The sequence below is a fragment of the Oncorhynchus gorbuscha genome, linkage group LG01 (assembly GCF_021184085.1).
Source record: "Oncorhynchus gorbuscha isolate QuinsamMale2020 ecotype Even-year linkage group LG01, OgorEven_v1.0, whole genome shotgun sequence".
NCBI lineage: Eukaryota > Metazoa > Chordata > Actinopteri > Salmoniformes > Salmonidae > Oncorhynchus > Oncorhynchus gorbuscha.
In genome coordinates this window covers 44,607,839-44,631,486 of record NC_060173.1, presented here as the reverse complement: position 1 = coordinate 44,631,486, position 23,648 = coordinate 44,607,839, and the positions used below count along the sequence as shown (strand labels likewise).

General features: G+C 42.8%; 1 protein-coding gene across 1 annotated transcript in view; it reads left to right on the top strand.

The window, feature by feature from the left end:
• Positions 1-1,161: 1,161 nt before the first annotated feature.
• LOC124038331 (protein kinase C-binding protein NELL2-like) overlaps positions 1,162-23,648 on the top strand; it is a 103,013-nt gene continuing 80,526 nt past the window's right edge. Inside the window, exons 1-8 of the mRNA XM_046354081.1 lie at positions 1,162-1,512; positions 1,824-1,952; positions 15,063-15,213; positions 18,776-18,949; positions 19,905-20,001; positions 22,186-22,258; positions 22,350-22,432; positions 22,743-22,871. Coding sequence (XP_046210037.1) covers positions 1,464-1,512; positions 1,824-1,952; positions 15,063-15,213; positions 18,776-18,949; positions 19,905-20,001; positions 22,186-22,258; positions 22,350-22,432; positions 22,743-22,871 — 885 coding nt within the window. The 5' untranslated portion in view covers positions 1,162-1,463. The remainder of the gene's footprint in view (positions 1,513-1,823; positions 1,953-15,062; positions 15,214-18,775; positions 18,950-19,904; positions 20,002-22,185; positions 22,259-22,349; positions 22,433-22,742; positions 22,872-23,648) is intronic.

Here is a 23,648-nt window from a genome sequence, read left to right as displayed (position 1 = left end):
TCAGAAGCATGACTGTATCTTTGAGGCTTCTGGGTGGTTTAATACATAATGCACGGCATAATTATTAACTAGACCACGTTTAAATATATATTTAATGTCTGATTTGTTATTGTTACCCATCTACCAATTACTAACCTTTTTTTATGAGGCTGAATCTGTGCTTGAAATTCAATACTTGATGACTGAGGGATCTTACAGATGCAGTATACACGGGGGACAGAGGAAGGGTTATTCATTTCAAAATCATGTCAACCCCTATTGTTTCACACAGAGTGAGTCCATGTAACTTCTTATGTCATTTGTTAAGCCAAAAATGTACTCCTGAACTCATTTACTATTTCCAAAACAAAGGGGCTGAATACTTATACATGTACTATGTTTTTTCTCTCCAGCTTTTATTTTTCATGGAAAACATATTCCACTTTCACATTAGAGTACGTTGTGTCTATTGTTAAGAAACAAATGACAATTAAATCCATTTAATCCCACTTTGTAACACAATAAAATGTGAAGACATCCACAGTCTGAATACTTTTGCAAGGCACTGTATTTACTGGCACAGCTCTCTGTATACTAAGTGTTTCATATTGCGATTGCTCCCATGGAGGAGAAAGAGCTAAGTGGTATCAACACATTAGTGGAGCACAAAGCATCTGTGGTGGTCTATGAAAATGACCAACAGATTCCTGTCAGAATCCACTTCTCCACACGATGATGGATCACATGTGAGAAACTACAGTAACTTGGGAAAATAAGGTTTGAGTGGATTGATGGAGGAATCAACACACACAACAAGTATCCCTGTCATTAAAGGGTCTATCCGCAGTTGAAACCATAACAATGCGACAGCACACCACTTTGTTTGGTAAAAAACTGAGGTATAGGGCTGGAGAAATGTAACCACAATCAAAGTCATAGTACATTAGATACAAGGACCAACCATCCATGATATAAAAATGATAGATTTAACTACGTTTTGAGGCTATACAGTGTTTGTTTGGTGTTCTTGTTAATGTTTTGTATACTGTGAATAACGACTACAGTATTTCAGTGCGCGTTTGGGATTATCAAGGCATTTTCAACCAAGACCACAAGGGGGTTTATTGATCCATTCGCTTCGTTCTGCTTTCCTTCACACCCTGAAAGCGGGTACCGTCTCTCTCCTCTCCTCTCCTCTGTCGCACTCGTGCAGACTGCTGAACAGAGGAGCGTTTCAGGGACTGGGAAGATTGCTTTGTTACAACCTCTATTGCCTACCCACCTGTGTCGCCGACTGACCGATGCCAGTAGTATAACATATAACATGTATAAGGTAGCTCGCACTGAATGGAATAATATCTCTTGGTGATCCGGTTATCACAAATGTGGGATTTGTAAAAGGCTACTGAGCTGTTGTGACATCGTTGGATTGAACAGTACTGCCTCTTGGAAGTGGACAAAACATGGACTCATTTTGATTCACAATGGGATTAAAACTATTTCTTGTCCTCGGTTTATTCTGCGTCACTTCAGGTAGGACACACATTTGCCATTGATCATAATGTCGCGTAGCTAATTAATGTCAACGACTTGAGACACCCACTTTACAACATACATGATTGTAGGCTATCATCTAACTGGGTTGTCATTGTCGTGTAATTTACTATTTCACCTATCCACTTTCAGCTATTATTAAAAATTGCAGTTGTAAATGTCAGATATATTTCTGAACACTCAGATGCGCATCTACCCAGCATCAATAACCTTTCAGGACAGGTCACGGAATATGCTATCAATTTTGTCCTTCATGCGTAGCCTATTGTGTTTGTTTTTCTATCAATAAGTTTTAGGTTTCGGGGTTGATCCTGCTCTACGCATCAACGTGTTCGATGAATTGACGCTTGGAGAGGGTTTTGATGGAGTTACTCAAGTCCAGGGCTTTCACAGCGAGTCTCGGGCGTTCCACTTTCAAGGTAAGATGCTGCCATAAAGACATCCTATATGCTGCGTTGGGCTGAAGGAGACAGGGCAACAATGATTGTTTGCAGTTTTTTTCTTCATAAGAATGAAGTCCAAACTCATCAAACATGGTAAGGGGAAACACTTGTTTTGTACTATATAATATTAGATTGACTAATGGTAAATGGGCGTTGATGCTCTTAGAAGCTCTCTCAAAAAAATGAAACTATTCAATTTATGCATCTTCTGCACAATACAACCTGTTTGCACAACCATCTCTTTTGACATACAGTAGCATTGTGTTGTCATTTTCTCTTTGAGTCAGGCCAGGGGCCCAGGATGCCACCTGCCCATAACAAAGGCAATGGTTCCCATAATAGAGGGGGGTGACACAGATCGGGGCAGACACAGACATGCAAATAATGATGGAAAGATGGCATAATGAGATTAGTCAGCAACAATACCCCGGGCTTGTGGAGATGTATGGAGCGTGGACGACGGCTCTATGGACCCTAGTCAGACTGGTCCTTCAATGATCCCCCGGTGTCTGAAGTATATTTGATTATATTTGATTTGATTATGGGTTGTCTAGTCTGAACCTGTATTAGTTTGTCAGAGATAGGAGCCATTAGTAAGAATATCACTAGAAGCAATCTCCACGTTTGCCCTGTCTTAACATGCTAGTCTTGATCATCTGACTGGCAAAGTGGTGGTGTATTGGACAGAGAAATGGTGTTTGTCACAGGAGTTCTGCTGGTGTCGCGCTCTAGTTGTAGGTTTTACTGCTCTGCCCTCACACCTTTTAAAATAGCACTAAATAATACATCATTTTAAATGAGGGTAAATCCATTTGAATTCAATCACTTTTTGACAGCACCTATTTCGTTTCGAACAAAACCTTCCATACCCATTTGGCCATTGTAGAAGTGCTGAGAAAGTGACTTTTTGGACCTGAATGGCAAAGCAGTTAAGATGTAAAGGTACACAAATTTGACCCATTTTTTTGTTTTGACCCACCCGGGGTGTTGTTGCTAATGATCTAGAAACGCACAAACTCCCATTGTTGTCATATTCACGTATGTTGTAGCTTAGCTCCTGTTTTACATCATCTAAGGTGTTTGTGTTGTGTCCGCCCCCGGTTGAAACATGCTCTTCAGTACAGGGTGGGTGTCATGTTTTGGCTGATAAATGTACTAAAATGGGAATACATTTGAAATGTCAACTTTCAAGTGGTACCACAAAGATGATTGTAGACCCACACGTCAGAAAATGTTGACTTGAATGGGAATATCTGTTGTTTTAAATGATACTGTCAATCCCCCAATAGATCATTTGCTGTCATATTTGTGGTCGTAATTAGAAGTTACAGTACAATTTCAGTCAAATTTACATTTCAATGGTGTACCAGCTAAATTGCAGTAGTCTGAAGGGATAGGTGAAATATGTTTCTATGATTGAAATGACACCCAACCTGTGTTCAAGAGCATGTTGTGTCTCAGCTGATGGCGGGCACAACACAGAAACCTCTGATGATGTGAAATAGGGTCGAAGCTACAACAACAAAAAATTTACGTGTTTACGTGTTTTTAGATAATTGATCATTTACTTTTATTTTAAAAAAACCATTTTTTTTCAAGAAATAATCAAATCATTTGACAACACTTTTTTAAAAAGCTTTTAAATGACATCGAACTCAGCCGTTTATATTTTCCAGTGGCAAAAACATGTGGGGAATGCATAATGGGTCAACATTGAACACCTTTATCTTCTGAATGATTTGGCATTCGGCTCCAAAAGGTCCCTTTCTGACCACTTCTACCATGTGCAAACATACAAGGAAAGAATTCCTTAGAACAAAAGGAATGCTGTCAAAAAAATGATTGAATTCAAATGGATTCACCCATAGGTGTTTCCATGGTAAAGTTCTCTGGAGAAGAATATCAACCAGCACGTACACATGAACATATAAAGCTCTATGCATCCAGATCAATGTCTACCAAATGTGGAGATATGCCTTCAAAAGGAACATTTGGCATCTTATAGCATATCATCCAATACTAAAAGGATGAACATTGATGTTATAGGAATACCTCATTTCCAAATCCTTCTACTACACATACCTCATGTCTATCCTCTCATTTAAATGAGACCTGCCCAGCAGGTCATGGCTAAAAGAGATCCAGCTTTTGTCAAATTCACATCAGATTTGACTTTTCGGAGCAGGTTAGGATAACGTATTCATCATGTTAGGAGAATTAACGTAGCAGGTTAGGAGAATTAGGTTAAGGTTAGGAAAAGGGTTCATTTGACAAAAGCTTTTATCCCTTCTAACCATGACCCTGCCAGCACATTTACGCATAGTGCATCAATGTCTGCAGCCAGAGCCCCTTCTCTTTGTAACGTCCCATCCTCTACTATGCCACCCTCTCTCCTCCAGTTCGCCATTGGTGTCACAAAATGGAAACATGACTCAGACTCCCCCGTACATTCTTCAGTCTGCCTCTGTCAATACAGCCCTTATTTCTCTGGATTACCTTTGAGCAGAGTTTAAGCACATTCAATTACCCACCCAGCAGAAAGGAAAGCGCTGCGTTATTTATGGCTGCTTCTGCCTGCTGACATCATTCATTTAGGATGTCTCTGTTAAGTAAGTGATGCTGGGTGGAGGCGCGGTGCGGAGCGGCAGCCAAACCTTCTGGCCTCTGTAGTGTATTCACTGGATATAGAGCTGTCTGTCTGATTGGGGCTGATAGACTGTAATCCAGATGTGTGGCTCTGGCTCGGCTAACATGGCTGCAATGTCATTCCTACGCTCATTAGAAACCAATCTGAATGTATACAGGGCTGTGGCTGCCTGTTTCTCTGCTTGCCTGCCCATGGGGATGGCTGGTATCTCTAGGAGGTGGGCGAAGGCGAGGAGAAGAGAGGATTCTGGAGGTGGTAAAGGAGGGGAGGAAGATAGGGAATGTGTGTGTGCTAGCTTGCATGCACGTGTGTTTGTGAGAGAGAGAGAGGGAGGATGGGATTGCATTTTAGAACGACCCCCCCCCCTGCAGCGGATCGTCTTTGAAGGTATATGTCAGCAGTACAGCAAAGCGCAGTTCAGATAGAGGCATGCCTCAGGGACTGGTATGGTAAAGCTGGAGGAAGGAATGCCCCTGGCTATATCAGTCGCACCTAATTGGGGCAGGTGGCACCCTGCAGAAGGATCTTTGTTCATCCTATGTTTTGGTTGCAAACAAGACATCTTCATGATTAAAATAGGGTTCAGAGTAGATCCCTCTGTGGTACATACGAAGCACACCCACAAACAGCACTGAACTCCTATTGGACACAGTCTTACTACAGTAACTGATGCTGGAAAAGCAGCCTGCCATGGTCACGACAGTAAGCGGTCAGCGAGCGATGTCCTATCCACAATGCTGCATGCGTGTGAACCCAGAGCCCTGCGTGCCGTGTGATGCTTTTGTGTCACCAGCCAGCCACAGCTGTGTCAGAGAGGCATTAGTTCTTGTGGGATGGAAGAGACTCATTTATTATAGAGCAGCACTCCCTGTGTGTGTCTTTGTCTCTCTCTCTGTGTGTGTGTGTCTACCAACCAAACAGGAGGCATCTAATAGGCTAACCTCTGGGGCTACAGACAGCTACTAAAGCTATTCCGGCAGAAACACAGCAATCGCATCTGACTGTTTCTATGTGGAAGGACTTGTGACAGTAACTTGGCCCACAAATCAAGGTGTTTTTAGCCCTGTCAAGCCAACCTGATCCTTTGTTCCAGAAGTGCTGATGGTGGTTGGGGGTTATTTCTGTCACCTCTGGGCCACCATACACCATACATTTACATAGATAAAGGACTGGTGGCTGGCTGACACCAGCTCAAAGACTCTGAATGTCAGACAGTCAGTGGCTGGCTGACGGCAGTACAGAGTCGATCAGAGAGTTTTGGAGACAGTGCTGCCCCAGCAGTCCTGGAGGTGCCCTTGGCTCAGTTTAGTGTTTGTTCCAGTAGAGCGGACACACAGTAGAGGGATAGACCATCTTCCGAATGCAGATTGCCTGAGCCGGCGCTGGTATTGGATTATTCAGTTAGAAGCTTGCTAGCCAAAGGGGGGTAATGGAGGGTTTGGAGTTGCTGTTGAGTTTATCATTACTGTTATGTCCCAAAAGAGACGTTCTCGGATCCAACCCTCCCACACAGATACCTCAGCCTCACCTCCAATGTTGAAAACAAAGGGTGTTTGGGGAAATTCTATGTCATTTTCTAACTGGCGGTGTTACGCAATGTTGAGTGAGGCAGGAATGTATTTATCTGCTATATCTTTATCTGTGGTATATTTCCTTATTTGTTCTCTTTGTTTGGGGATTTTTAGATGTTTGGACTGACTGGTCCCACTTGGTCATTCTGTGCTAAACATATTTTATGCAAGGTTAAATTTTGAGAGCTGAAGAGATTGCATATTTGTGAAATGTTAGAGAGGAGTTGTTTTAAATACGTGGCCAGTGCTATTTTGTTCGAGTAGTCCACTTGATAAAGTTAACACTATCCTCATTATTTAGATCAAAATATCGCTGTGATTAGGGATGCATCGATTTGACATTTTTGGCCGATACCGATATCCAATATTTTCTTGCCAAAAACACACAATTCCGATAATCGATATTTAACATTTAGCATCTTTTTAAGCATTCCAGTACAATTAAATAGTTAACACACACATGGACACAGTGGTCTACGGCACTGCATCTCAGTGCAAGAAGCATCACTACAATCTCTGGTTCGAATCCTCGTTGTATCACATCCGGCCGTGATTGGGAGTCCCATAGGGCGGTGCACAATTGGCCCAGCATCGTCCGTGTTTGGCCCGGGGGAGGCCGTCATTGTAAATAAGAATTTGTTCTTAACTGACTTGCCTAGTTAAAGGTTACACACACACACCACTGACCAAAATGTTATTTTGTTGGTGTTCACGTATGTCCCCATTACCAGTAAAGCATAATCAAAACCTACTTCTTTCACTTACTTGCTGTGCTGTTTCGTTGTTCATTTGTTCAGTCGTTTAATCCTTAACCAGGATTTCATCATACATGTCAAGCAGTGAAGTTTCAACCGTGGCCTCTCTTCCTCGGTGAGCACAGTCACTGTGTCCATTTTCATCTTTTCCAGCTGTGTATGTAACATTTCACGTAAACCTGTTTCTTGTCTGCATCGAAGTAGTGGTCCTCGTACCTAGTATTAAGCATGGTGGCGACACAGTAAAGAGGCTCAGAGAGAATGCCACCAAATTGCTTGTTCACAACCTCGAGTACTTTTGTAAGTTTTAAACCCACGGTCTCTGTCAGCAGTTTTGTTGAGCAGGCGTTTCAATACCATGACAGAGGGTATCACATCTGCTACAGTTGCAGTTGATTAACTTATTTCTCGAGTCAGTTGTTCGAATGGCGCTAGGAGTGTGTTCATGTTTCCACGCCAAGTTTCTAACATGTTCTCAATGGCCATTGAAATGGTAGCAGCGGTATGAGAACCAGCACATTGCTGAGCATGCAATACGTCTTTCCTCAGTACGGAATCCTCGTCCACCCACTGTGCTGTCAGACTCAGCATGCTCATGGGGCGGACATCACTGTTCAAAATGTCAGTCGTGAAGCTAATAGCACTAACACCCATAGCAAGTGGCTCATAGATGCACATTTCAACAATACTGTGTAACTCCGGTAGGGCAACATCTGAAAAATAGTGTGTACCGGGGCTCAACCAGTCGGTGAAAGCCAACATCATCCATGACAGAGGACAGTTGATTGTCAAGGGCAATGAATTCCATTATCTTGGCGTTAATGGATTTTACCTTTGAGTTGTCTCGCTGAAATGTTCTTACTCTTTAAAATGACTGCTGAACTTGAACTTGTTTAGTTGTTGGAAGTGTGCGCTTAGTATTTTTCTGCTTTTGTTCTGTGTAGCGCTGTATTTTTAGTGGCATCATTACGTCATATACCTACGTTATATAGGTATGCACGTCATCTACCTACGTTATATAGGTATGCACGTCATCTACCTACGTTATATAGGTATGCACGTCATCTACCTACGTTATATAGGTATGCACGTCATCTACCTACGTTATATAGGTATGCACGTCATCTACCTACGTTATATAGGTATGCACGTCATCTACCTACGTTATATAGGTATGCACGTCATCTACCTACGTTATATAGGTATGCACGTCATCTACCTACGTTATATAGGTATGCACGTCATCTACCTACGTTATATAGGTATGCACGTCATCTACCTACGTTATATAGGTATGCACGTCATCTACCTACATTATTTTTATATATTTTTTTTATTTCACCTTTATTTAACCAGGTAAGCTAGTTGAGAACAAGTTCTCATTTACAACTGCGACCTGGCCAAGATAAAGCATAGCAGTGTGAACAGACAACACAGAGTTACACATGGAGTAAACAATTAACAAGTGAATAACACAGTAGAAAAAAGAAAAAAGGAGTCTATATACATTGTGTGCAAAAGGCATGAGGAGGTAGGCGAATAATTACAATTTTGCAGATTAACACTGGAGTGATAAAAGATCAGATGGCCATGTGCAGGTAGAGATACTGGTGTGCAAAAGAGCAGAAAAGTAAATAAATAAAAACAGTATGGGGATGAGGTAAAAATGGGTGAGCTATTTACCGATAGACTATGTACAGCTGCAGCGATCGGTTAGCTGCTCAGATAGTTGATGTTTGAAGTTGGTGAGGGAGATAAAAGTCTCCAACTTCAGCAATTTTTGCAATTCGTTCCAGTCACAGGCAGCAGAGAACTGGAACGAAAGGCGGCCAAATGAGGTGTTGGCTTTAGGGATGATCAGTGACATACACCTGCTGGAGCACGTGCTACGGGTGGGTGTTGCCATCATGACCAGTGAACTGAGATAAGGCGGAGCTTTACCTAGCATGGACTTGTAGATGACCTGGAGCCAGTGGGTCTGGCGACAAATATGTTGCGAGGGCCAGCCGACTAGAGCATACAGGTCGCAGTGGTGGGTGGTATAAGGTGATTTAGTGACAAAACAGATGGCACTGTGATAAACTGCATCTAGTTTGCTGAGTAGAGTGTTGGAAGCTATTTTGTAGATAACATCGCCAAAGTTGAGGATCGGTAGGATAGTCAGTTTTACTAGGGTAAGTTTGGCGGCGTGAGTGAAGGAGGCTTTGTTGCGGAATACAAAGCCGACTCTAGATTTGATTTTCGATTGGAGATGTTTGATATGAGTCTGGAAGGAGAGTTTACAGTCCAGCCAGACACCTAGGTACTTATAGATGTCCACATATTCAAGGTCGGAACCATCCAGGGTGGTGATGCTAGTCGGGCGTGCGGGTGTAGGCAGCGAACGGTTGAAAAGCATGCATTTGGTTTTACTAGCGTTTAAGAGCAGTTGGAGGCCACGGAAGGAGTGTTGTTTGGCATTGAAGCTCGTTTGGAGGTTAGATAGCACAGTGTCCAAGGACGGGCTGGAAGTATACAGAATGGTGTCGTCTGCGTAGAGGTGGATCAGGGAATCGCCCGCAGCAAGAGCAACATCATTGATATATACAGCGAAAAGAGTCGGCCCGAGAATTGAACCATGTGGTACCCTCATAGAGACTGCCAGAGGACCGGACAGCATGCCCTCCGATTTGACACACTGAACTCTGTCTGCAAAGTAGTTGGTGAACCAGGCAAGGCAGTCATCAGAAAAACCGAGGCTACTGAGTCTGCCGATAACAATGTGGTGATTGACAGAGTCGAAAGCCTTGGCAAGGTCGATGAAGACGGCTGCACAGTACTGTCTTTTATCTATGGCGGTTATGATATCGTTTAGTACCTTGAGCGTGGCTGAGGTGCACCCGTGACCGGCTCGGAAACCAGATTGCACAGCGGAGAAGGTACGGTGGGATTCGAGATGGTCAGTGACCTGTTTGTTGACTTGGCTGTTATATAGGTATGCACGTCATCTACCTACGTTATATAGGTATGCACGTCATCTACCTACGTTATATAGGTATGCACGTCAGCTTTGACAGTTTTGCACATCAGTGTTAAATTAGACATTGGGCCAATGCCGGCATTTTTAGCTAATATCATTAGCCAATTCCGATATGCTCACCGATATATCGTCCATCCTTAGCTGTGATCTTTAACTTGCTATTATTGTTGGACTCAGTTCTGGGTCAAGTCAGGCATCTTCATCATTGTAAATTAGGGCCCGTGCAACTCTTACGGAATGATGAAAAAATAAATATCTATATTATCTATGTAATCTATAGATGTTACCCAGTGAATGAATCTTGTCCTTGAGAGGCTGTTTACATCCCTGTACAGTGTACACAAATAGCTACCCGGACTATCTGCATTGACCCTTTTTGCACTAACTCTTTTGACTCATCACATATGCTGCTGCTACTGTTTACTATCTGTCCTGTTGCCTAGTCACTTTACCCCTACCTATATGTACGTATCAACCTCACGCACCACTGTAGATCGGAGATCGACTCAGTACAGGTACCCTGTGTATATAGCCAAGTTATCATTAGTCATTGCTTATTTATTCCTTGTGTTATTATCTTTCTATTATATTTACATTTTTCTCTCTGCATTTTTGGGAAGGGCACGTAAAGTAAGTAGACACTTGTTGTTTACGAAGTATGTGACGAATAAAATGGGATTTGATTAGCCTCATAATTATAATATTTCTTATACAATTGGAGGGGAGCATTCACCGTTGTGCACACACTTGGAGTTCAGACTGATAGTAAAAAGTAGCATTACTCAGTTACAGATTAGAGTCAATCACCTGGTGTGAAACCATTAAAGCTTTATACATTCTGCAGATGAGATTAGTGTGCTGGCTAGGCTACCACAAAGCTCTGCTTTCCAGGAACACTCTCTGAGCCTGATGATTTGTACTTCTCACTTTGTCAATGCATTTCTTGATGCCTGAAAATGAGTGTTTTTTCCCCCTTAATTAATCTGTGTCCATTAGTTCAATGATAGCATTGAAAGCGATGCCGATGTGAGATAAGGTATGACATGGATGTTCCTTTCCAGGCTACTTAATGTCTGTTTTGCCCATGTTAGAGTGGTCATTAAAAGCAGGTGGTCGCCCCATGCAGGCGCCTGCCAATACCTAATCGACTGATGGCTTCTGGTGGCTCCTGCCTTGCAGTGCAGTGCATGGGGATGGGGCCTAGGGTATTGATTTGGCAGAGAGCGGGGGAATCTGGCCCTTTCATCCACTCCTCTTTCATGTGGAGGGTTTTTGGGAGGGTTACTGGTAGGGTACTGTCTGGGGCTAATCTTATGCCCTGAGTGAGCAGTACCGACGCAGAGGTCCTATCTCTATGCTTTTGATGCGGGCGTCTCCAAACACAGCCGTGCTCATCAGTAAGTCTGAGAGAGGGGTCCATCTAGCTCCCTTAAGCCACACCCTACCCCATCCTCCCAACCAGTCCCTCCCCCCATTTGACACTCCCTACCCCCCATGGGGAAGCAGGATGTGTTCTGAAGAGGAAAGGTTACCACCAGATCACAGGCTGTTGGCTTGCTGTGGAACCCCGGGCTCAGTCCCTCGGCCCCTCGGCCCAAACTGTCCCCAACCTCACCTTCATTCTGCCCCTCCATTGTGCCTGGGATTGAGATATCAGTGTGGTACCCTTGTCTTGGTCTGTCACACCCGCCATGCTGATGTCTGGCACGTGACTGACAAGCACAGCACTGTACCATCTGCGGGCCAGAGCCTTTTGCTTGGGTTCAGTTTTGTTTTTAAAGTCTGACAAATGGCTCATTGTATTTCTGTTGTAGGGAAAAGTCACTAAACCATTATGCGTCACCCTATTTGATCTGTAATTACGATTCAATGAGGTAGTCCACTAAGACACCTCAAAGCATTAATAATTTCCCCCAATGTCCTACATTATTATGAAGAGTGGCCACTTAGATTTAATTATTCATTCAGAAGCTTTCTGTTGCTACCATCAGGTTACTGCTGGGCAGACTAATCTGGTACATGTCACCGTTGCATCTGTCCCACCTCAGCCAATGACACTTTAATGACACCAGCTGTGGTGAGAGGACGCAGTCTAGCGTTGCATCTGTCTAGTGGACCTAAAAACCAGACAACCTTTTTTGTTGTTGACAGAAACGACTCAAAACATGGCCTCCCCATGGAGTAGCCTAGCCAGCATCCGACAGATGCTAATGCTAGCAGCACACGTTACACTCGTTCCCTGAAGACTGTATAACGTGCTTGTCTCCTATCACACGCATCGTCGACTACTCTACATGCTCTCCCTGCACAGTGCCAGGCTTCATCGTGGCCTTGGTAGTGTTTGCAGATTGCATTGTGTTAATTGTCTACTCCCACCAGCTGGAAGTTAAATGTTTATGCGCTGAGGAGAGGCAGTGATGCTAGCTTAGCTTCCCGTAGTGCTAAAGAATGCCATCCTGCATGCGTCCCCTGGCAGGAGTGAACCCTTTGATGTGATCGCTTCTGAGAAATGTCATCATTTATTGATGCTTCCATTAAAGTAGCATAGACGTTTGGGGAGAGTCAGGGGAGAGGGTGGCACACTGGTGGGACTGGAGAACTGAAGACTAGCTACAGAAGACTAGCTAGGCTACACAGAGATCTGAAAATAATATGTAATATACTGTATATATACAGTACCAGTCAAAAGTTTGGACACTTACTCATTCAAGGGATTATTTTTACTAATTTCTACATTGTCAGAAAATAGTGCAGACATCAAAACTATGAAATAACACATGGAATCATGTAGTAACCAAAAAATTGTTAAACAAATCAAAATTGATTTTAGATTTAGATTCTTCAACGTAGCTACCCTTGTCTTCATGACAGCTTTGCACACTCTTGGCATTCTCTCAACCAACTTCACCTGGAATGCTTTTCCAACAGTCTTGAAGGAGTTCCCACATATGCTAAGCACTTGATGGCTGCTTTTTCTTCACTCTGTGGTCCAACTCATCCCAAATCAACTCAATTGGGTTGAGGTCGGGTGATTGTGGAAGCCAGGTCATCTGATGCAGCACTCCATCACTCTCCTTCTTGGTCAAATAGCCCTTACACAGCCTGGAGGTGTGTTGGGTCATTGTCCTGTTGAAAAACAACTGATAGTCCATGGTATTTTGCTGCAGAATACTGCGGTAGCCATGCAGATCACCATGCACAATGCCAAGCGTCTGCTGGAGTGGTGTAAAGCTTGCCGCCATTGGATTCTGTTGCAGTAGAAACACGTTCTCTGGAGTGACGAATCACACTCCGCCATCTGGTGAAGGAGAACGCTACCCGCCCCAATTCTTAGTGCCGACTGTAAAGTTTGGTGGAGGAGGAATAATGGTCTGGAGCTGTTTTCATGGTTTGGGCTAGGCCCCTTAATTCCAGTGAAGGGAAATCTTAACGCTACAGCATACAATGACATTCTAGACGATACAGGTAAGGGAAGGCCCTTACCTGTTTCAGCATGACAATGCCCCTGTGCAAAAAGCGAGGTCCGTACAGAAATGGTTTGTTGAGATCGGTGTAGAAGAACTTGACTGGTCTGTGCAGAGCTCTGACCTCAACCCCATAAAAACACATTTGGGATGAATTGGAACGCCGACTGCAAGCCAGGCCTAATCACCCAACATCAGTGCCCGCAGCAATGTTCCAACATCTAGTGGAAAGCCTTCCCAGAAGAGGGGAGGCTGTTATAGCAGCAAAGGAGGACCAACTCCATATTAATGCCCAGGATTTTGGAATGAGATATTTGACAACCAGGTGTCCACATACTCTTGGTCATGCAGTGTATATATATATATAATTTTGCATTTCACAGGAAATGTCCTTCAACAACAGGGTGACCAGATTAAGATCCTACATCTGAGAAAAGAATGTTCATGTTTGCTCAACCGTAATGCTATCTCAGACATATCCATTATTTCTGGCATAATGTTTATTAATGACAGGGAGACCGGTGTTACTCTGTCACTGAAACTTTACATAAAGACAGTAGGATGCAGGAAAATTAAACAAGCCACAAACAATTCACAATGCCTCAGTTGTTGGTACAGACAGGCAAAATAAACAATCCACTCTTGAAATTACAGCAAAACACAGCTGGCTATTTCAGCTCCTCAAAACCTCTGATCAATCTCCGACAGGCAGCTTCAGAGCTCCACCTTCGGGTTTCAGCTTTATCTGCCAGCCGAGACAAATCGATAGAAAGACATGGAAGTGAAGAAGAAGAAGAACGCAGCGGCTCTGTGTTATATATGTATATACATATACATATATATACACACATACATACATACACACATACATATATACAGTATGTATATGTGTCCACCACACAGAGCCCCTGCGTTCTTCTTCTTCACTTCCATGTCTTACAATATAAGTGAATAATAAGAAGAAGAAGAACGCAGCGGTTCTGTGTTATATATATATATATACATATTTGTATTGGCTGGCAGATAAAGCTGCAATCCAAAGGTGCAGCTCCGAAGCTGTAAAGTTTCAGTGACAGAGTAACACGGGTCTCCCTGTCATTAATACACATTATGCCAGAAATAATAGACATATCTGAGATAGCATTACGGTTGAGCTATCATGAACATTCTTTGCTCAGATGTAGGATCTTAATCTGGTCACCCTGTTGTTGCAGGAAATGTCCTGCACAGCAGGAAATGCAAAGTTATAGTGTATTCACGGTTTAAAAAGGCTTCTAAAGTTTGTAATTTCCACTTTCAGAATTGATTTGCCCTAACGAAACATGTATCAACCACTCCAAAAATGTCCATTAATTTTAATCTACACAATAATTCACATTTCCGGTTGCTGCAGAATAATTTTCCTGCTGTGGGAGAAACTGGTCAAATTAAGTTCCTGCATCTGTATGTAACATGCAATGAGGTAATAATATCAAGGATAACCAATCTGCAACAATGATAGATAACCTCTAATGAATGGAAACACATGGAAATGAAATGCGTAAATTAATAATGCTAATGTATTTGAATTCTCAAGTGCTACTACAATATTGTCTTTTTAATTATCAAACTGCCACTTGTTCTTTCCCAGGTTCGTCCAGGGAGGTGAAGGCCCCTGAGGATGTGTCTGCGCGGATTCTCCAGAAGTTGAGGGGCCGGACTGAGTTCACCGTGCTGGTCACCCTGAAACAGGAGCATCTCAACTCTGGGGTCATCCTCTCCATCCACCACTCTGAACAGAGGTACGGCCAGATTCATTTACATTTACATTTAAGTCATTTAGCAGACGCTCTTATCCAGAGCGACTTACAAATTGGTGCATTCACCTTACAATACTTACTGAATACAATGCTGGAGTCCTCACAATACACACCGAACCCAACGTCAGAGATCTCACAAAGCACACTAATCAGAGTATGAATAGCTCACCTTTGCAGTGAAGTCTTCTTATAATATGGGAGTGTCATTTGTGTGTAGAATGTGTTGAGGGGTACATACAGTATGTTTGTGTTTTTGTGTAAATGATGCACACACACACACACACACACACACACACACACACACACACACACACACACACACACACACACACACACACACACACACACACACACACACACACACACACACACACACACACACACACACACACACACACACATTTTCATTTGTTTAAATGTATGTACATTTTAAAGTAATTTGTCTTTAATTTATTTTCCGTTATGTGTCGGACCCCAGTAAGAATAGCTGTCGCTACTGGCGTCGGCTAATGGGGGTCCTAATAAAAAATATAAAAAATAAATAATACTGATTTGATACCTGCAGCACTAACAGACGTGTAATGGGTGTGTGTTGGTGGCAGTGAAGTCAGGCGTAGGAGAACGAACTTGGTAAAAACAGAGTTGTTTAATAAATACTGAAAACCAAAATGTACAAAATAACAAAAGTGGGTACAAAACCCGTCAAACACCAACATAATACATGCACATCACATACAAGCAAACAATCTCCGACAAGGACATGAGGGGAAACAGACGGTTAAATACGCAACATGTAATTGATGGGATTGGAACCAGGTGTGAAGGAAGACAAGACAAAACCAATGGGAAATGAAAAATGGATCAGTGATGGCTAGAAGGCTGGTGACTTCGACCACCGAACACCGCCCGAACAAGGAGAGGGACCGACTTCGGCGGAAATCGTGACAAGACCAGACTTAGCAAATGACCGTGTACGGCACGATCACATTTTATTCCTAGTGCAGCACTAAAGCAAACACGGGCCCATTGTGGTTGTGAACAGAAAGGTGATGAGCCTCCCTCCCCTTCCCAGTTAGTTAGAATGCTGATCTGTTTTCCATTAGCTAGCTGTGCAGCCAGCAGATCAGACTGGTAATCAGAATGCCACATAATGTGTTGATTGAACTGTGTACATTAAAGTCAGCGCAAAGTAAAGACCTCACTGCAATGTTAATGACTTTCCCCAGCTCTGATAAGCCCAGCCAGGCTGTGTGTTCACTGCACGCTACAGGCTCGCTTCACTGTTTCACTTGGTTTAGAAATGGTTTGCTGAGTGATCCCGGCAGGCAGAGTTACTGGATTTGTGCAGCTGGTATATTGTGCATGGCTGGGGCAGAATAACTCATTATATCGGTTTGTAGATAAATCAACTCCAGTTCCTCTTCAGTACAGTTCCTCTTCTAACTGGTTGTTTTTCTTTTGAATAATACTTTGAAGCGTGTAGCTCCAAAGAAATCTCTGTCTTTAAAGCCAGAGCTGATGACTCTTTATTGGCAACTCGGGCAGCTCTTTCCATTAGTGTCACTTCATATAGGGAATCTCTATGGACTGGATAGATGGAAGGCAGGGGTTTCCTGAAATACCAATGTACCCCTGTCCCCATGAGTTTACTCCTCTCACTCACATCACATGGTTGTACTAGTGTTTGGTGTTGTGGCTCACTGAAGCTCTCATTAACAGCCATCGAGTAGCATTAAGCTTGCACATATTCCTGGGATTGAATCTTGAAAGGGTTATCAGACCTAGAGAGACCATGATTCTTTGAAACAGGGTGAGGCAGTTATATTTCACCATGGGGTGTGAGGTGAGAGATCTACTTTACTGAAAGGATTATGGGAATGAAGAGGAACTGTTCAGCTGTCTGTAGAACTATGGGTGTGGTCAGTCCTCTATTGTACTGCCTTTTACCTCTGTTAGAGATGTTGAATTGGGTAGAAAGGGATGCGTGTGTGTGTGTGTGTGTGTGTGTGTGTGTGTGTGTGTGTGTGTGTGTGTGTGTGTGTGTGTGTGTGTGTGTGTGTGTGTGTGTGTGTGTGTGTGTGTGTGTGTGTGTGTGTGTGTGTGTGTGTGTGTGTGTGTGTGTGTGTATGTGTGTGTGTATGTGTGTGTATATGTGTGTGTATATGTGTGTGTATATGTGTGTGTGAATAGCAATTCCCCTCTCCATATTCCATCTGCTCATTATTCCTGGTTCCACACGAGACAAACTCAAAGTTCCAGTCAAAAGTTTGGACACACATACTCATTCAAGGGTTTTTCTTTATTTTTGCTATATTCAACATTCACAAATATGGAATCATGTAATAACCAAAAAAGTGTTAAACAAATCAAAATATGTTTTAGATCATTATCCCGTTGAGAAACAAATTATAGTCCCACTAAGCGCAAAAATAGTTTGGATGGCGTATTGCTGCAGAATGCTGTGGTAGCCATGCTGGTTAAGTGTGCCTTGAATTCTAAATAACACAGACAATGTCACCAGCAAAGCACCTCCACACCATCACACCTTCTCCTCCGGTGGGAACCACACATGTGGAGATAATCCGTTCACCTACTCTGCATCTCACAAAGACACAGCGGTTGGAACCAAAAATCTCAAATTTGGACTCATCAGACCAAAGGACAGATTTCCACCGCTCTAATGTCTATTGCTCGTGTTTCTTGGCCCAAGTAAGTCTATTTTTCGTATTGGTGTCCTTTATTAGTGGTTTCTTTGCAGCAATTCGACCATGAAGGCCTGATTCATACAGTTTCTTCTGAACAGTTGACTTTGAGATGTGTCTATTACTTGTACTCTGTGAAGCATTTATTTGGGTTGCAATCTGAGGTGTAGTTAACTCTAATGAACTTATCCTCTAGAGCAGAGGTAATTCTGGGTCTTCCTGTGGCGGTCCTCATGAGAGCCAGTTTCATCATAGCACTTGTTGAGTTTTGCGACTGCACTTGAAGAAACTTTCAAAGTATTCAAAATGTTCCTGATTGACTGACCTTCATGTCTTAATTAAAGTAATGATGGACTGTCATTTCTCTTTGCTTATTTGAGTTGTTATTGCCATAATATGGACTTGGTCTTTTACCAAATAGGGCTGTCTTTTGTATACCACCTCTACCTTGTCAACACAGCTGATTGGCTCAAACGCATTAAGGAGGAAAGAAAATGAACTTTTAACAAGGCACACCTTTTAATTGAAATGCATTCCAGGTGACTACCTCATGAAGCTGGTTGAGAGAATGCTAAGAGTGTGAAAAGCTGTCATCAAGGCAAAGGGTGGCTACTTTGAAGATTCTCAAATATTCGTTTAACACTTTTGAACACTTTTTGGTTACTATATGATTCCATATGTGTTATTTCATAGTTTTGACGTCTTCACTGTTATTCTACAGTGTAAAAAATAGGAAAAGTAAAGAAAGACCCTTGAATGAATAGGTGTGTCCAAACCTTTTGACTGGTACTGTATGTCTAAATCAATTCCTTTCTCCATATTCTGTCCCCTTGTCCATTCAGGTTCCTGGAGTTGGAGAGCAGTGGGCAACGCAGTGAGGTGCGTCTCCACTACCGCACCAAGGGTCAGCATGCCCACACTGAGGTGTTTCCCTACAGCCTGGCAGACGGACAGTGGCACAAGGTCTCTGTGGCAGTCAGCGCCTCCCACATCATATTGCACGTTGACTGCAACAGGTACGCTTCATAAACAGTGCCATAATAATGAAACTATTCAGGTTTAATTTATTCCAGTATCAGTATCAGTGTTCATTCATTGTCCGTTTAGGATTTTTACTTTACCTTCTATAACAATATTTTAATGTTTGATTTGTTTGCAATAAATAATTCCTTAATGACTCAAAACAATTTTGGAAAACATCAGTTTTTATTGTTGTAAAACAACTGCTAAGTTGAGAAATGCTAGCTAACTTTCCAGCACAAGTCAACAACTTCGGGAGGGCAAGCTTGCAAAACAGATCCAGAGAAATCTGACTACCCCTAGTGGCAAAAGTAAAAAGTGCAACCCGAGTCAGTCAAAGAGGAGAAGCATTCTTCTCATGAAGGAAACGTTTGTTTGATGAAATAGAGCCACACTAAGACAAAAGAAATGTGACACAATGTGTAAATGATAACAAATTAGTGCACGATATTAAGACATTTATGAAAATTCTGGAACCGAATTCTGAAATTGAACGAGAGGCTACAAAATAGGATTTTGATTCCTACTAATAGGAATACTTCACTGTTAGTTTGGTCCTTTTATTCTTTTTGTTTGAACAGTAAAACAGTCAGCATGGAGAAAGGCCAACAAAACCACTTAGAATGTATTTGTTGCCATGCACTACCTATAAAGCATATTTAGAACTTGTATTATTCAGAAACATAAAATATGGTCAAAAATTTGAAAAAATCTGTGATATGATATTTTGGCCATATCGCCCAGCCCCGAGGCTAAGTAAGATGACAGAACAGGGTGTTTTTAGTGTTAGGGGCATTATTACTATTCCGTTTATTCAAATATTATTGTTTTAGTGGTAGTAGTAAGAGAAGGTGTGGTGAAGTTGGCAATTATGTTTAATGATTAGCGGTAATCATTTTTTGCGGACCCTCTGTGTTGTTTTGACCTGTTTCTGTCTTTCTGTCTTTGTAGGATCTATGAGAGGGTGGTGGAGATCCCGTTCATGGACATACCTGATGACGCAACTTTCTGGCTGGGACAGAGGAACAGCGCCCATGGCTTCTTCAAGGTAAATATGACATGTTTTGTAAAGCTGAAAGCTCTTCACGGTGGCCTGTGTTTGACGGTGCGTCATAAACGGTGATAATGCTGCTTGAAAAATTATTCAAATCATTGAGGAGAAAATGAAACGCGTTGGCTCATGGACCTTGTTTTCCCACAATCCACGTACTCCACACCCACTTCCCATCCTTGGCTGTTTAACCATTGACTTTATTTATCTGGGAATCTGGGAATTGAATTGGTCACATTTCTCAAGTTTGCCAATGTAAATGTTACATTCTTTCTCTCCCCTCCCTCATATTAAGAATGAATTGACATGTTTGTCCCATATATTGTGTCCCCCCCTTGTTTACTGCTGCTGTGCATAGCCGGCGTAATTATCCCAGAAACACTCCAAAGGCCTTTGGAATGGACCGTGCTCACTAAACATGCCCCATTGTTATATCAGACTAGAAGATGTATCGCCCCTCACACAGGTTTAATCCCCCCAGGAACACCTTCCCACAGGGATAAGTTAGAGTATATTGTCTTCTCATCTGCTTTTAACGACACTGGTGGTGCTTTGTGTCTGCCGTCGTGACAAACTGATCACCAGAATGTGTGTCTGTGCGTGTGTGTGTGTGTCTGTGCGTGTGTGTGTGTGTCTGTGTCTGTGTACATATTGCATCCGTGTGTGTAGGTACGACTGCCTCTTTGTGTATCAGTCTGTGTGTGTGTGTGTGTGTGTGTCGCTTCTGGCTGTTGCATTCCCCTCAGCGTTAATTGGCAGATGAAAGAGGACTTGGAGGTCACCCACCAGTCTTGTCGTGTGCCCACCACACCTTTCCCTCCCTGATTAGTCCTGGGAAAGGAAAGCCACATCTCTTCTAACAAACCCCCCCCCCCTTAATTAACATATCAGACACGCTCTCTTTGTCTCTGTTTGTATAGGGGTTTAGAGGAACCAAAAAAAAGTTGCTTCCATAACAGTCTAGTGGCAGACACTTTTATCACAGAAATGGATGATGCCCATTCAGCAGTTCAATATTATACATCCTTCATACACTGAGTATACCAAACATCAGGAACACCTCCTTAAGATGACTCACAATTGACGACTAATTAAGTTGCACTTAGATCCTAATCTTTCATTACCAGACACTTTGAACGGTTTACCCCTGTAGGCTACATCTGGGAAGCAGCTCGTTTTGACAGTAATCATCCGCTCAATAACATTTAACACGTCATGCATACATTCATCAGTGATACGTACATGCGTTATCTTCCCTAGTCTGGCGGTTTTTCAGCCTTCCACTGAGTCAGAGTCTAAATTACCGGGAGATGGAAACATGTTAAACGAAACATGACTCATGCCTGCTTCCATCTGACCTGATGTTGCCATGAGGAATCAGCGAATTGGGTTCTTTCGATTTGAATGTATGGCCAGTAAATTGAAGTAGCAAGACAATTTAAAAAAACAATTTCTCATAAGTTGCGCGGCTCCAAAAAATCCACTCAAGGAATGGAAGGGGCCAGGTTTCCATGGTTACCGAGTGTCTGGATGTGCGGCTCGGCCACAGGACGAAAGGCTATCAAATTAAGAGACCTATGAAACAAATTGAAACTGTATCTCATAGTTATGCTTATCAAAGGGAATCAGGAGAAAACAGAAATCGCTATTACATTCATGACTCCCGTATCATTGGTTCACTTTGCATCCAATTTCAGTCCAATTATCTCACCACACAGACTGTACCAGTCCAGAGAACACAGAACTCAGAATAAACTTGTCAGACTGCCTCCCCGATATTGAAACACACATTTCCAGTAACATTCACTAAATATTTCATACATTTGTTTTCTGATGACGGTATTTATTGAGGTTGTGCAAGATTTGAAGATGATAAATTGCGTGTGTGTGTGTGTGTGTGTGTGTGTGTGTGTGTGTGTGTGTGTGTGTGTGCGTGCGTGCCACAGTAAATGAACAATAAACTAGACCATGTTTCATCTCTGTTATCTCTCCTCAACATATTGCACATTAGTTTCCTTAGCTTCTCTTTATATAACACCATCCACTGCATTGATGATGGCTATCCTCTCATTTCAGGTGCTATCTGTGATCAAGTAGGACACATTTAGTCTGAAGAGACAGAATGCTCTGTGCTGGCTGTAACTAAGTCTGGGTTTTTTCTGTGTGGGTGTGTGTCTGCAGGGTGTAATGCAGGATGTTCAGATACTAGTCCTGCCTCAGGGATTCATCTCTCAGTGCCCAGATCTCAACCGGAGTGAGTCCACACCTATTGTATTGTAATGTTATTCACCTGTAACATTAAGGCATGTCTACACATGTTGGATCTGTGGTCGGTTCTTTTCTAGCATGCCCAACCTGCAATGACTTCCACGGACTGGTGCAGAAGATCATGGAACTGCAAGATATCTTAGCCAAGACATCCAGCAAGGTACTGGGATGTATCCTGGTTATACACCTTTGTTGTCAAAGGTGATAGCTTGAGCTATTAATTTCTGCTTCAACATGTTTCCTTCACCATCAAAGATGCAACCATACTGGCTATGGTCTACCTTCTTATATGAATCTACTTTGATAATGTTATACTGTGAAGATCTCCTTTAGTGCATGGTCGACTGTAGCAGGGCTTGAAGTAGGACTTGTTTCATGTGTATAGAGATGGATGATATGCACCGATCTGAGGCTCACTCCCCCCTCTCCCTCCCCCTTCCTCCCTTTGTATCTGGGCTTGGCGTGGCCAGCTGTCCAGGGCGGAGGAGAAGATGAATGGTCTGGATGGATGCTATTGTGAGAGGACCTGCAGTGTCAAGGGGGTCGTCTACAGAGAGGACGAGTCCTGGACAGATGGCTGCAGGAACTGCACTTGCACGGTGGGCTATGTGTGTGTGTGTGTGTGTGTGTGTGTGTGTGTGTGTGTGTGTGTGTGTGTGTGTGTGTGTGTGTGTGTGTGTGTGTGTGTGTGTGTGTGTGTGTGTGTGTGTGTGTGTGTGTGTGTGTGTGTGTGTGTGTGTGTGTGTGTGTGTTTCAATGGCCCCATTGTAGACCCTGCCTTTGTTTTGGGCTTCAGTTCATCAAGTGTTGGTGGGGAGGCGGGGCCATACCCCATTGTTGATGGCTTATGTTCTCATTACTGCATTGGATTGGAAAGAGTGTTGCCCTAGATTCCTAAATAAAACAGGACAGAAAACAAGAAGGATAGAAAATGTACGCAGTAACTTGGATTATACAGATAGAGCTGCAGGACTGCCATGCTGGACATACCCTCTCTAGGGTCTACTTTCCTTTTCACCAAGCAAGAATGATTATAAAATGAATTTATGAGCATTACTATATACCACATCAACAGACATATTTCACCCCCTGTCATTCTACCAGCTATAAGACACCAATTCCTCTCTATGCCACTGAACTAGGGATGGGGGTTTGGAATCATTTCACCATTCGAGTAATATCATTTTTTGTCAGATATCCAGATATTTTAGAAAGTATATATTTTTAAAGTTTTTAACTTGAGCACTGCTGCGCAAGGGAGAGAGGTTGGCAAGGGAGAGAGGTTGGCGCTCTATTCCTGCAGCTGTGGAGGGGCTGTGTGTGTGGGAGCGAGGAGACGAAGGGAGAGAGAGAGAGACGCAGTAGCCGACTCGGCT